At 45.5% G+C, this 13,389-nt stretch overlaps 1 protein-coding gene across 2 annotated transcripts in view; it reads right to left on the reverse strand.

Annotated features, from left to right (window-relative positions):
- Positions 1 to 13,389, reverse strand: part of LOC126109731 (protein Lilipod) — a 368,395-nt gene that overhangs the window by 30,035 nt on the left and 324,971 nt on the right. Inside the window, exons 11-12 of one of the 2 annotated variants that reach the window (XM_049914782.1) lie at positions 9,167 to 9,262; positions 8,447 to 8,582 (exon numbers count right to left, since the gene is read on the reverse strand). In XM_049914782.1, coding sequence (XP_049770739.1) covers positions 8,477 to 8,582; positions 9,167 to 9,262 — 202 coding nt within the window. In that variant the 3' untranslated portion in view covers positions 8,447 to 8,476. The remainder of the gene's footprint in view (positions 1 to 8,446; positions 8,583 to 9,166; positions 9,263 to 13,389) is intronic. The other variant, XM_049914783.1, reaches the window with a different exon arrangement.

Consider the following 13,389-nt stretch of genomic DNA (forward strand, 5'->3'; position numbering starts at 1 on the left):
TGCCCGGCGGACGCCAGAATCTCCACCTTGTCCTCAGACGCAGAGCTCGTAGGTAGTGGCGGTGTGGGTGTCACTGCAATTTCCTCGGTCTCGGGGGTCTCCTTTTTGGATTTCTCTCGCCGATCCTTTGGTTTGTCTGGCCGGAACTGAAGAGGATCGTGAAACCTTACGACCGGCTGCTTTTGGTCACTTCGGCCACTGGTAGGTGTCATCTTTCCCACCAGTAGGAATACAGGAAGGGAGGGACCACAGGGATCCCTTCCTAGCGAGAGGAGCTGAAGGAGACTTATGCTTCTCTGGCTGAGAAGTGGGGACTGCCATCCCCAATGGTTTGGGGAGCAGTGCTCCAGAGCTAGGTGGTGCAGAAGCAACAGGGAGGGAAGTGCCTCCCATTATCGAGGGGGCAGGTGTAGTATTGCGGCTCTGAGAGCTGACAGGAATGGGCAGAACGGAAGGAGCTGGAACTGTCGTCGTAGTGGCGGCACAGGTGGATGTCGTGCGCAGAGGATGTAGCGTCTCATATTTCTCTTTGCCTCAGTGCAGGGCAGTCGGTCCGGGGTCTCGCGTTCCATTATTTTCCTCTCTTTCTGTAAAATCCCGCAGTCCGGTGAGTGAGGCGAATGTCGCTCTTCGCAGTTGACACAGACGGGAGGCGGAACACGTGGAGTAGTGGGATGGGGTGGATGTCCACAATCTCGGAAGGTGATGCCGGATGTACAGCAGGAAGATATATGCCCAAACTTCTGGCACTTAAAGCACCGCATTGGGGGAGGGATATACGGTTTCACATTACAGCAGTAAACCATCACCCTGACCTTTTCAGGTAATGTGCCACCCTCGAATGCCGAGATGAAGACACCGGTGGCAACCTGTTTATCCCTCGGACCCTGACGGACGCTCATAACGAAATGAATACCTCGGCACTCTAAGTTGGCATGCAGCTCGTCATCAGACTTTAAAAGAAGGTCCCTGTGGAATATAATACCCTGGACCATGTTTAAGCTCTTATGGGGTTATTTCTTTTATTTACTTATTTATTTCATTAACAGTACAGAGTAACCCACCGCCTTGAAATGTAGGGTGGGTTGGATGCTTCTGAATCTAATAGCAAAGACTTCTCATTGCTACAGTCTTATTGGTATACAGTTGTTAATGTTTTTTTTTTTTTTTAAATAATATAAAGAACATAATATATTAAGATTTCTCTGAGGTTACATCGAATTGAATGCTTGACAATTGTTAAAATGAATCCATATAATTTGTTACTACCTAGTTGATGAGACTATAATTTATACAATGCAAATGTCAAAGAAAAATAAAAAAAAAGAAGAAAATGTAACACAATGAGCGTGGTTACGAATAATTTGTAATATATAGAGGGAAGTGATATGCTGTATTTGGATGAGTAATACAGTCTAAGTAGCACGTTGGCTAGTACTGCTATTTCTATCTATTTTAGATGAGAAGGTCTCGGTAGAACCTTCTTCTAAGAGCCTACGTAGTTCCACGTTTACTACGGTACTCCCCTGGCAATTTAGTTGTATTACCTTCAGAAGGGATATCTAGTGAAGGAAAAACGCTCGGGTGTGGTTTCTTTAAAATCGAGAAACGCACGTCCGAGTGCTCTCACGAAATCCTCGTATATTTTCTCTAGGTTTAGGCCCCCTCCACTTCACGCACATGCCTCCCCTAGACACTTACATATATCTTTGGGGTTCGTTGGCAGATTTTCAACTCTTAGGTTCATCCTGTCAGTTTGTTCTTTAGTTGGAAAGCAGATTTTATCCCCGTTTTCATGCTCAGTTCATATAACATAGCGAAGAGCTGTTTGAAATATATCCTCGTTTTCTAGTCTGCTAAGCCATAGGTTAACGTCTAAGTTATCATAGTTTATGTAATTAATGATATTCAGCTCGGGATCTTCGGTTGTATCCGGTCGGTGATCTCTGCCGTTTGTTTGTTTGTCCGATTGTTTTTTGCTCCGATTTCAAGTAATTTTGTAGTGCAGCACGTCTTTCTCGCTTTACGGTTTCCGGTAGTACGGAGTTTGACGTGTTTTCGCCGAACATTTCCCCCGACAGTGACTTCTCGTTTTTGATCTCTACCGGGGACTTGTTCGTAAAATGTGACTGTCGTATGTCCGTTTCTGGGGCGGTTGCGTCTGTTGTTGTGCCCGTGCAGGACGTGTCTCTCTGTTTGGCTGCCGTACTGTTTTGTCTTTAGTAGTGACTGTGTGCACTAACCCCGTAGACAAAATGAACTGGTGTAACATAGGGTCTGCATCTGGTCGTATCGTATTCTAGTTGTTGTGCGGGTAATGTGCAGTTGTCCTCGTTTGTACTTGCCTGTGGTGTCTGATTTCTCATGAACTCAGTGACACCTCCATTCCGAGGACGTTCGAGGACGTCGTCGTATTTCTCTGTACTATCTCGCAGTATTTCATCTTCCGGTATGTCAACTCGTAAAAGGGGACCGGCCCGGAAGGTGGCCCAATCGACCGTGTAATGTTTCGGGTGCCTGCCGTCCTCGTATTCTATTGCACCCCACACGCACATATCGCCTATACAGTCGGTAATGCTGAAGTACCTACGCCGTACTGTTTCCCAGAACGGAGGCATTACATTAGTACCGGTATCTGCATTCGGGGGCTGTAACATCCCCACGTGTTGCCGCCAGCCGACGGCTCGCCGCCGGCCTCTCGTCCCAGTCGACGGCGATTTGTACCTCTGCCCGTTCGTCTTATTAGTTACGTCTATTCTTGCGTGTGTTACGGGGGTGGGTTTCTGACAGTTACGGTAGCACTCCTTATTAACGGATGTCGTCCGGGACATCTTATTCGGTGGGTTCTATTTGTCTTTTGTAGAGCTGTTTATATGTAGACAGTCTGGCCCCCTGCCTTACTGCACGTTCTGTTTCTGTGTTTGCACGGTATACGACCTACTGGATTCTCCTGCCTGCATTCCGACTCTCTGTGTCCCGGTTTTGCACATCTCCCACGTACCGGTTCTCGGTCACAATGCTTCGGCGGGTGACCGTAGCCCCGACAATTAAAACATTTTGTACAGCAACAAAGTCGTCGACGTACAAAGATTCGAACCGAATAAAAACTCTTTCTTTTTGAAGTGGCAGTAATCGTACTCTCGGCGACACTTCTAGGATATCGTTTACTGTCCTTTTGCCCTTCGGTCCTGTTTTAAATTTTATTTTAACCTCATTATCGAACTCATCTTCAGTAATGTGTTCACTCAGGTTTGTTTAGTAGAGCTCTTCCGAGAATTCCTGGTCAATTAAATATGTCGAAACGTGGTGCACTGCCAGCAGGGGTCTGGACTTCTCGGGTTCTTCACACCTAATGTCCTTAAGCTGTCCCGCTTTTTCCATTATCTTTTTCCATTATCTTTTTCTTTCCAACTCCTGATTATGTTTCAATTATTACGGTGTTTGCTGTTGACCCGATCGATTTTATTTTTAATTTGTCTCGCTAGGGGTTAATTGTTTTAGTGACGGTTTCTCCGACGGTTCTCGCATCACGGTCGGTTTCCGATTTAAAGAAAAGTGTGCCGGACTGTTTACCTTTCGTTTGTCGAATGCATTCCTGTACTTTGCTTTTAGGTTTCGCAATCGGATCGGCAGCCACGACCACTGCAAATGAGAGTGAGAGGGGTTTATTTTCTGACTTTAATCTCTGATTTTCAGATTTGAGTTCTGCTATTTCTCGTTCCGAGCACTGAACGCATTCCTCGGCATCTGGTGCATTTGCAACTGCTAAATCTTTTCCGAGTCTGGTATTTTCAGTTCTGAGCTCTCATTTTGTCCGTAAAGCCTCGCTCGACCGAGTGCGAGTGCCCAGATTTTGTCTCTAACCTGTGATGTAATTGTGGTCGATGCCTTTTTTTGTTTTAGTTCATTCCAGAACTCCACTAAGATCTCATATAGTTCCATTTTCTTCCTTCCGGGTATTAACTCTTCGCTAGAGACCACTCGTCTTATTACCCCGTGCTCCCGCTCGTCAGAGTCGCGTCACCGTTTCGACGTCCTCCGACTCACGGGTAGCTCACGTCGATTCCGGGAACGCGTTTGGCATTTTTCAAAGCAGCAGTGACTGTCACCAGTGTGAACCGGGTGGTACCCTCCAGTGTCTGTGTATACTCGCAGACGTGGAGCTTACTCAGTTAAAAGGCGATGCACACGTCCCGAATGCTTCACAGAGTGAGGCAAAGAGTGCGCACACTGGACAAAATTTGCTCTACGGCAGGTGATTTTCAAATTCTGGATCCTTCGTGTACGTAGTTTGTCTCTCGACCGAGTGCGACCGATTCCGTTAAGCGCAGTACGACCTGTGATTTGTTCCACAGTTTGCCACACTGTCGGTAATGCCACGACATAAGAGCCACACGCCAGTCGACCAAATGTGCAGCCAGCTTTCCGTAGAAGGCGTCCGCCGAATCGGCCGCCGCTTCTGGCCGCCTGACGACGAACAGCTGCGGCTCGCGCAGTCGGCCCGCCACAATCCGCGCCTCAGCTCCGTCTGCGTCCGACGTCACTCCGACCCACTGCACTCTGTGCCGTCGGCAGAAAGCGTCGCAGCCCACAGAGAAGACGATAGCCTCCCGCCGTGCCGACGAAACTCGCCACACGGCACGCGAGAATGCATTCACTATCACAGAAAAGAAAGACCTCTCACGGTCAAACTACAGTCTCCGAACTATCTTTAATGCATTACGTGACAGATTACGCCTTTAGGTATCCACGCTGAAACTCGCACTGCACTCCTACCACTTTTTCCCCACCGCAAACGTGAAAAAGAACGGAGCGCTCGCCGAACACGTCCGCGTGCCGCGCCAGTCGCCACAGATTGCGTAGGTCGCCACGTCAGTGACGGTGCGTGACGGAAACAGAAAGATACCCCAGCTTGCCACAGGCGACTAATGCCCGCGACTGGGAGAGGATACTGCTTTATCGAGACTGGCCCAGAGCACATTTTGGACAAGCCCTCCACCTCCCCAAACTTGTCCTCTAAATGCTCCACAAAAAACTGAGGCTTCATTGAAATGAAAGATTCCCCAACAACTCTTATACATACGAGGTACTGGGGCCAATAAGCTTTGCTGCCATCCTTAGCCTGCCATTCCTCCCACGGTGTGGCCAGGGAGGGAACAATTTGGGGTCATATTTCTTTGCACTGAAATTGACCTCGATTGCTGAGAGACTGCCGGTGGTCCGCCAGCAGCAAGATATGACGGACTACGCTTCATCACATGTCACCCGCCCCGATTCCACCCACTCAGACCGGGGGCCCACCCCAGGGGCGCCACCCAGCCGCAGCAAAGGCCACCCGGCAGGACGGCCATCGCCGGGAGTCCCGACGCCCCGAGGTGACGGGCATCTACTCTCGACATACGTGGGGAATTAACGGTGCAGGCATCGGCAGAGCGATCCCTTTGCAGTCAGGGGGCCACAACCGACAGGGTACACGGCAGCCCCACCACAACGGACTGGCTACCGTGCCGGATATCAGGTGCAAACGAGCAAACAAGTCCACGATTGTCATCGGCGCAGAAAGCGATACTGCACAGTGCGTGGAGGAAAACTGAGCAAGGAGGGTGACGTTGCACAGCAGCTGCACAATGAGCAGAAGTGCATATCCACGTTGCCAAAGGATGCGAGAGGTCTCGGTGCATAATGGACACAATGCACCATATAAGGCGCTCTTCCCCAATTGGCTCACTCTTGGGGAAAATTTAGAAGAACGAAAGTCAAACCCTATAGGAGACCATCCTGTAAAAGCTGAAATGTGTGTGACTTAGTGAGTGTGCACAAATGCGCATGCGTGTGTGTGTGTGTGTTGTGTGTGTGTGTGTGTGTGTGTGTGTGTGTGTGTGCGCAACAGTCTCTTTGTTGTGCCTGTCTGCAACTCGACATCTCATCTTTACACCAAGTAGCAATATATCGATGTGCATTTTCAACTTACTGTAGCATAATGAATAATCAATTAAATTTCGGGCATGCAGCCGCGCAAATAAAATTTCCTCCACTGATATTTCGGCCGTGTATCGTCCGTCCATCTTCAGAGTGAGTCACGAGACAGACGACAAGATGCCACATGCGGCCTTATATGCTCCACTGCGGTGGTACTGCGCGTGCGGGTCACAGGTGCTGGTCGGTGGCAGAGAAATACGCTTACATGTACGCCACCTGTGGCGAAGGCGTACAGACATTCGATTTGCTTATCGATGTACAATCGGCAGCGGTGACACCACGAAGACTTCTCTGCAGTTTAATTACCCCGAGAGCCAGATTCCAAGCTTTGTCCAAATTAAAACCATTATCTCTATTTATTAAATTAGTAGCTAATCTAATCTCTATAGCTTCCTGGAAGACAGATTCCCAAAAAGAAGAGGTGTGTGTTAAAATCTTCACATTAACATAATTCATCGAATGCGCTGTACCAATACAATGTTCGGCCACAGCTAACTTGTCTGGCTACAATAAGCGTGTGTACCTTCGATGCGACACACATCTCTCACGAACGGTGTGTGTCATTTGACCTATGTACGACTTCTCACAATTTCTGCAAGGAATCTAATACATACCCGCTTTACGAAGCTGTAAATTGTCCTTCACAGAGCCGAGTAAAGCTGCAATCTTCGTGGGGGGCCGGAAGATCACCTTAACACAGTGTTTCTCAAGAATACGGCTTATCTTCGAGGAAAGAGCACCCACATAGGGCAAAAACGCACTAGATCTGCAGGAATTACTATCTTCTTCCCCATCACGTACCTGCAGTTTAGGATTTGCATCGAATGCTCTACAAATTTGTTCCGGAAAAAATCCATTCGATTTAAAAATGCTCTCGAGGTACGTGAACTCTTCTTGCAAATTTTCATCGGATAAACAGTGCGCCCGATGCACTAAGGTCTTAAGGACACCTACGGTCTGTGAAAGGTGATGGCAGCTACTGGCATTAAAATTGTGTGTGTCTGTTTCCGATATACGGTACGTCCTAAAGTGCCGTCAGCTTTACGGCGAACGACAACATCCAAAAAGGGGAGGCAGCCGTCTTTCTCTATTTCCATTGTAAATGTAATGCTAGCATGGATGGAATTCAAATGTTCAAGAAATCTATGTAATTCATCCATCCACACCACGAGTGTGTGGTCCACGTACCTCCGGAAGACCGTCGGTTTAAAATTTGCCGAGGCCAGTGCCTTGTCCTCGAAGTCTTCCACGAATAAATTAGCTGCCAGAGTGGAGAGGGGGCTTCCTGTGGCAACACCATCAATTTAGTCATAAAATTCACCATTAAACTGAAAATAAGACGATAAAAGCACACGTTCAAATAAGTCCATAATGTTCTCGTCAAAATGTTGGCCGATAAGAGATAGAGAGTCCTTTAAAGGCACCTCGGTGTATAACGATACCACAAGTCAAAACTAACAAGCACATCTACACTATTTAGCCCGACATTGCTAAGTCGCTGAAAAAAATCCATATAATTACGAATGTGGTGATGTCATTTTCCTACCGACGGTTTTAATAAGGAAGCTAAATATTTGTCAGAAAAATATGTCGGTGACCCAATAGTGCTCGTTATAGGTTTCACAGACAAGTCGTCTAGAAGCTCGCCGTTACCCTTGCGAACTTTAGGAAGACCGTAAAATCTCGGTGGTACTGCACCTCGTACTTTTAAACTTCATACGACTTCCTTCAGTAGTGACGAAGCATTCGGCAAGGCAGCTGTCCTTATTGTCACCTCGTTAGTAGGATCTTTACGGATCTTCCAGAACTAAGTAGACCACACATATTTTCCTCATAGACTTCCCGAGGCAAAAGGACGGTAGCATTACCTCTATCGGCACGCAGGACGACCGTATCGGCATCCTCACGCAGCTTTCGTATCGCACACCTTTCTTCCTCGGAAACATCGCTTCTCTGTGGGCGGTGCTTCATAATTGCTATATTGGAAACCGACACACACAAGTCTATATCTTTGTGCCAGTTGCTGCCACCAGCTGCATATTTCTGTGCCGCCGGCCGGCACCTGCGGTGGAGCGTATCGGGCCGCGCGTCGAGTCTCGGCGTCAGTCTCGTGACTCACTCTGAAGACGGCCGGACAGTACGCGGCCCAAATATCGGTGGAGGAAATTTTATTTGCGCGGCTGCGTGCCCGAAATTTAATTGACTAGCAATATATCATTTATGTAAGACTCTATATTCCGACCTGGATTTTCCTGTTTGCAAGCTGGAACAAAATAGTTACGAGAACCACTTTTACCAATGGACGTGCCGCATAGGAAAACTCTGGCTAGTTTTCAGAAATTCATCAGCTCCCATATAAGGGCCAAGCATCTCCACGGATAGCTTCTGCACAGCTGTCAATTTTTTACACACTGTAAACTGTGTGTGCTTCAGCAATGCGATGAGCTCGGTACACTGGCGTACTTACCACAATATTGAGTGTACAGTTCCTTCTCTGCTACTCTTCCTTTAGTCCTGTGCCAGATAGGGAGGTGGTCCGTATTCGGTGCTTTTCGTGTGCCGACGGTTCGTTGCTCTCAAAAATGCCAATCGAGCTGCAGAACCTGAGAATTTGAAGAACAGTCATAGAAACACTTGTCAATCACAGACAACACTAGGCCAATATATTACTCTCAAACCACACTCACAAATAGCAGCAACACACACACACACACACACACACACACACACACACACACACACACACACACAAACAAACAAACAAACAAACAGAGAGAGAGAGAGAGAGAGAGAGAGAGAGAGAGTTTCTACAATTGTATCAGATCATCGCTAACAAAAAATATTTTTTTGTAAATTGTAATGTTCGTCAACGGAAAATAGAAGATAGGTGATAGGCTGAATTAAACGAACGTCTGTGACTACGTGACAGCTGCCTGTTGAGAGAATTGTTACACAATGAATCTACAATTAATTCCAAAGCTCAAAATTAATGTTCTGACACTTATCAAATGAGCCACTGAGAGTACAAATGTACGGCATATACTAGCTAATAAACAGCTAACTACACATACTCTGGCTACTCTCTTAACCGTGCAGGCAACAATGCTACATCAGCTACTCTACTTCTGTGCAGAAAGCAATCGTTTGTAGCTATGGAAACTCTGATACAGGACAACAGAATCCCAACCTGAGAGAGATTTCGTCCAGACTCTTTGCAATTTCAGCCCAGCATGCAAAAGTTAAAGCACAAGGTCTTGTCACATGCTCAAACACGTGTGCCCAACTGAAAGAAAATAAGCAAACCTTTATGTGTGTAATAAATGTATAACTCGGTAAATGTTAAACACATTAAATGGTTAAACACATTAAATGTTTGCTACAAAACACACACACACACACACACACACACACACACACACACACACACAGAGAGAGAGAGAGACAGAGACAGAGACAGAGAGAGAGAACTGTTACTTAAGAATACGAGGCGTGGCTAGAAAAAAACCGGACTAGTACTGGTGAAACAATAAAACAAATGCAATAAGGCTGAAAGTCACGTGGCCTGTCACGTGACTCTCGCTCCGCCTACTGCTCGAGTTTCATCTGCCTCCTGCACTCAGTCTGCCCGTGGCGTCTATTTTAAGTAGTTGACGTTTTGTCTGTGCGTCGGAAAATGTTGAGTGGGCAGAAAGAACAGCGTGTTAACATCAAACTTTGTTTCAAACTAGGAAAATCTGCAAGTGAAACGTTTGTAATGTTACAACAAGTGTACGGCGATGATTGTTTATCGCGAACACAAGTGTTTGAGTGGTTTAAACGATTTAAAGATGGCCGCGAAGACACCAGTGATGACACTCGCACTGGCAGACCATTGTCAGCAAAATCTGATGCAAACATTGAAAAAAATCGCTAAAGTTGTTCGACAAGATCGCCGTTTAACAATCAGAGCAGTGTCTGAGTTAACAGGAGTTGACAAGGAAAGTGTTAGGCAGATTCTTCATGAAAGTGTTCAAAAATGGTTCCAAAGTGTCTCACAATTGACATCAAAGGGATTGTGCACATTGATTGGGTACCAGAGGGACAAACAGTGAATCAGCATTACTACATTAGCGTCCTGGCTACCCTACGTGAGTGAGTACAGAGAAAATGGAATGATTTGTGGAGAAAAAAGTCACGGATCCTTCACCGAGACAATGCCCCAGCTCACTGTGCGTTGTCAATGAAGACGTTTTTGGCAAAACACAACATTCCCATCTTAGATCATCCACCCTACTCACCTGATTTGGCCCCCTGTGACTTTTTTTCTTTTCCCTAAAGTCAAGTCAGCTTTGAAAGGAACTAGATTTGAGACTGTTGAAGCAGTAAAAGAAAAAGCGACGGAAGTAATGTACGGACTTACCGAAAATGATCTGCAGCATTGCTACGAACACTGGAAAATTCGTACGGAGCGGTGTAGAGACCGAGGAGGAGAGTACATTGAAGGAGATAACAGGAAATTGTAAATATTTGTAAATAAATGTTTTTTCCAGCGTCAGTCCGGTTTTTTTCTAGCCGCACCTCGTATGTTGAAACATGCCGTACATAGTGTCCAGTAACTGTAATGTATAACCACAGAAATTGTAATGGTGCACAATTATATCATTTCTTGCAGTTAAGAAAGAGCAAGGATCAATGTAATTTTCTTGCCTCTAATTATTATTGAAATAACTAAGTTACAAAACATCACACAACATGAAATTCTGCTTCCAACTTCTTTTATGTATTAAAATAGCAGAAAATAAAATGAAAAGGGCAATCGCTCACCGTACAGTCGTGGTATCGAGCAGGGGCAGACATCAGAAAGACTGAAACATTGCTAACTTTTTCTACAATGTCCTTTCTCAGAGCTAACAGAAACACACACAATGTGGACGGCTACGTTTTTCTGGCACTGTGGTCCCACGGAGATGAGGGACGGTGGATGGTGAGGAGGGTGAATGGAACAACATGAAGGTGATTGAGGCAATGTGCAATAGCTACAGTTACTGTAATATCACTCCTAACATGATTATCATTCCATACAGAAAACAAACATTGTAAATTATTATACCTCCAAACTCTCACCCAAGCTATAATTTTGAAAATTTATCAGTATATATTTTAAAGTATCTAGTTTATTCGAAGTATTATTCAACATGTACACCGTGTGATCAAAATTATCCGTAAACCCCCAAGAACACATGTTTTTCATATTAGGTGCATTGTGCTGCAACCTACTGCCAAGTACTCCATATCAGCAACACCAGTAGTCATCAGACATAGTGAGAGAGCAGAATGGGGCTCTCTGCAGAACTTGTGGACTTTGAACGTGGTCAGGTGATTGGGTGTCACTTGTGTCATACGTCTGTAAGCGAGATTTCCCCACTCCTAAACATCTCTAGGTCCACTGTTTCTGATGTGATCGTGTAGTAGAAATGTGAAGGGACACTTACAGCTCAGAAGCGTACAGGCCGACCTCATCTGTTGACTGACAGAGATGGCTGAAGAGGGTCATAATGTGTAACAGGCAGACATTTATTCAGACATTTATTCACACACAGGAATTCCAAACTGCATCAGGATCCGTTGCAAGTACTATGACGGTTAGGCAAGAGGTGAGAAAACTCTGATTCCATGGTCGAGCAGCTGCTGATAAGCCACACATCGTGCCAGTAATTGCCAAATGATGCCTCGTTTGGTGTAAGAAGCGTAAACATTGGATGACTGAACAGTGTAATAATGTTGTGTGGTGTGACGAATGACAATACCCAATGTGGCAATCCAATGGCAGTGTGTGGGTATGGTGAATGCCCAGTTAACATTGTATGCTAGTGTGTCAAGTGCCAACAGTAAAAATTGGAGGTGGGGCTGTTATGGTGTGGTTGTGTTTTTCATAGAGGGGCTTGCACCCCTTGTTGTTTTGAGTGTCACTATTACAGCACAGGCCTACATTGATGGTTTAAGCACCTTTTTGCTTCCCACTGTTGGAGAGCAATTTGGGGATGGCGATTGCATCTTCCAACACAAGCGAGCACCTGTTTATAATGCATGGCCTGTAACGGAGTTGTTATGTGACAATAACATCCCTGTAATGGACTGGCCTGCACAGAGTTCTGACATGAATCCTATAAAATACCTTTGGGATTTTTGCAATGCCGACTTTGTGCCAGGCCTCACCAACCGACATCAATACCTCTCCTCAGTGCAGCACTCCTTGAAGAACGAGCTGCCATTCCCCAAGAAACCTTCCAGCACCTGATTAAATGTACGCCTGTGAGAGTCTAATCTGTAGTCAAGGTTAAGAGTGGGCCAACACCATATTTAATTCCAGCGTTACTGATGGAGGGTGCCATGAACTTAAGTCATTTTCAGCCAGGTGTCCGGATACTTTTGATCACATAGTGTATGATTCACAAAAACTACCTGCACTGCAAAATTTGAATCCATTAATGATTCTCTGTTTTACAAATCACTTTTTATTTGAAAGCTTCTATTCCCCCATCTTCGTAAAGAACATCTTGTCTTTCCTACAAATGTTACCTGTCATTCAAAATTTTTGTCAAAAGCATTCCATTATTTTTGAATCTTAAAAATGCAATGCTTTCCAAAAGGCAGTTGGGGTAGCCGCGTTGTCTGCGGCACCTTGCCATGGTTCCTGTGGCTCCCCATGTCAGAGGTTCGAGTCCTCTCCCGGGCATGGTGTGTGTGTGTCTGTGTGTGTGTGTGTGTGTGTGTGTGTGTGTTGCCCTTAGCATAAGTTAGTTTTAAGTGATGTGTGAGCCTAGGGACCGATGAACTCAGCAGTTTGGTCCCATAGGAACTTATAACCACCACCACCACCACCACCACCACCACCACCACCACCACAAACTTTCAATAATTCAGTGTCATCGGTCTGTAGCCATAATTTCTGCATTTCCAAAAATGTACAATTTTCCTATAATAAGATGTTAGTTTATGAAATATTTCTATTCCAAAACTTGTGTTTCCAGAAAATTCTCGGCAGGCTTTGGAAATCTTAGTGCAACCTCCAGTTTCTATCTTGTTAAACAGAAACATTATTTGTACCAAATTAAGGACATTTAACCAGTTGCTAAACAGCAAAGTAATGTCCTTGTTTAGTGTGACTCTATATTCTGCAGTTTTTCTGTCTTTCACATTAAAATCTACATTGCGATATCTTTGTATTTAACAATTTATAATATCTGTCCTAAACACATCTTTTCATGTGTCACGCACGAATCTACACGCAGTCAGAAGCTAGCATATGAAGAGCACAATTACTACACAACTACTGATCAGTCTGTTAATTTAGTTGGTCCACAGGCAGTCGTCAGTGGGCACAAGTGATGTTAAGTTAGTTTTGCTGACAAGTTAAATGAAATGTGTGAA

Source organism: Schistocerca cancellata, chromosome 12, assembly GCF_023864275.1.
Source record: "Schistocerca cancellata isolate TAMUIC-IGC-003103 chromosome 12, iqSchCanc2.1, whole genome shotgun sequence".
Taxonomy (NCBI): Eukaryota; Metazoa; Arthropoda; class Insecta; order Orthoptera; family Acrididae; genus Schistocerca; species Schistocerca cancellata.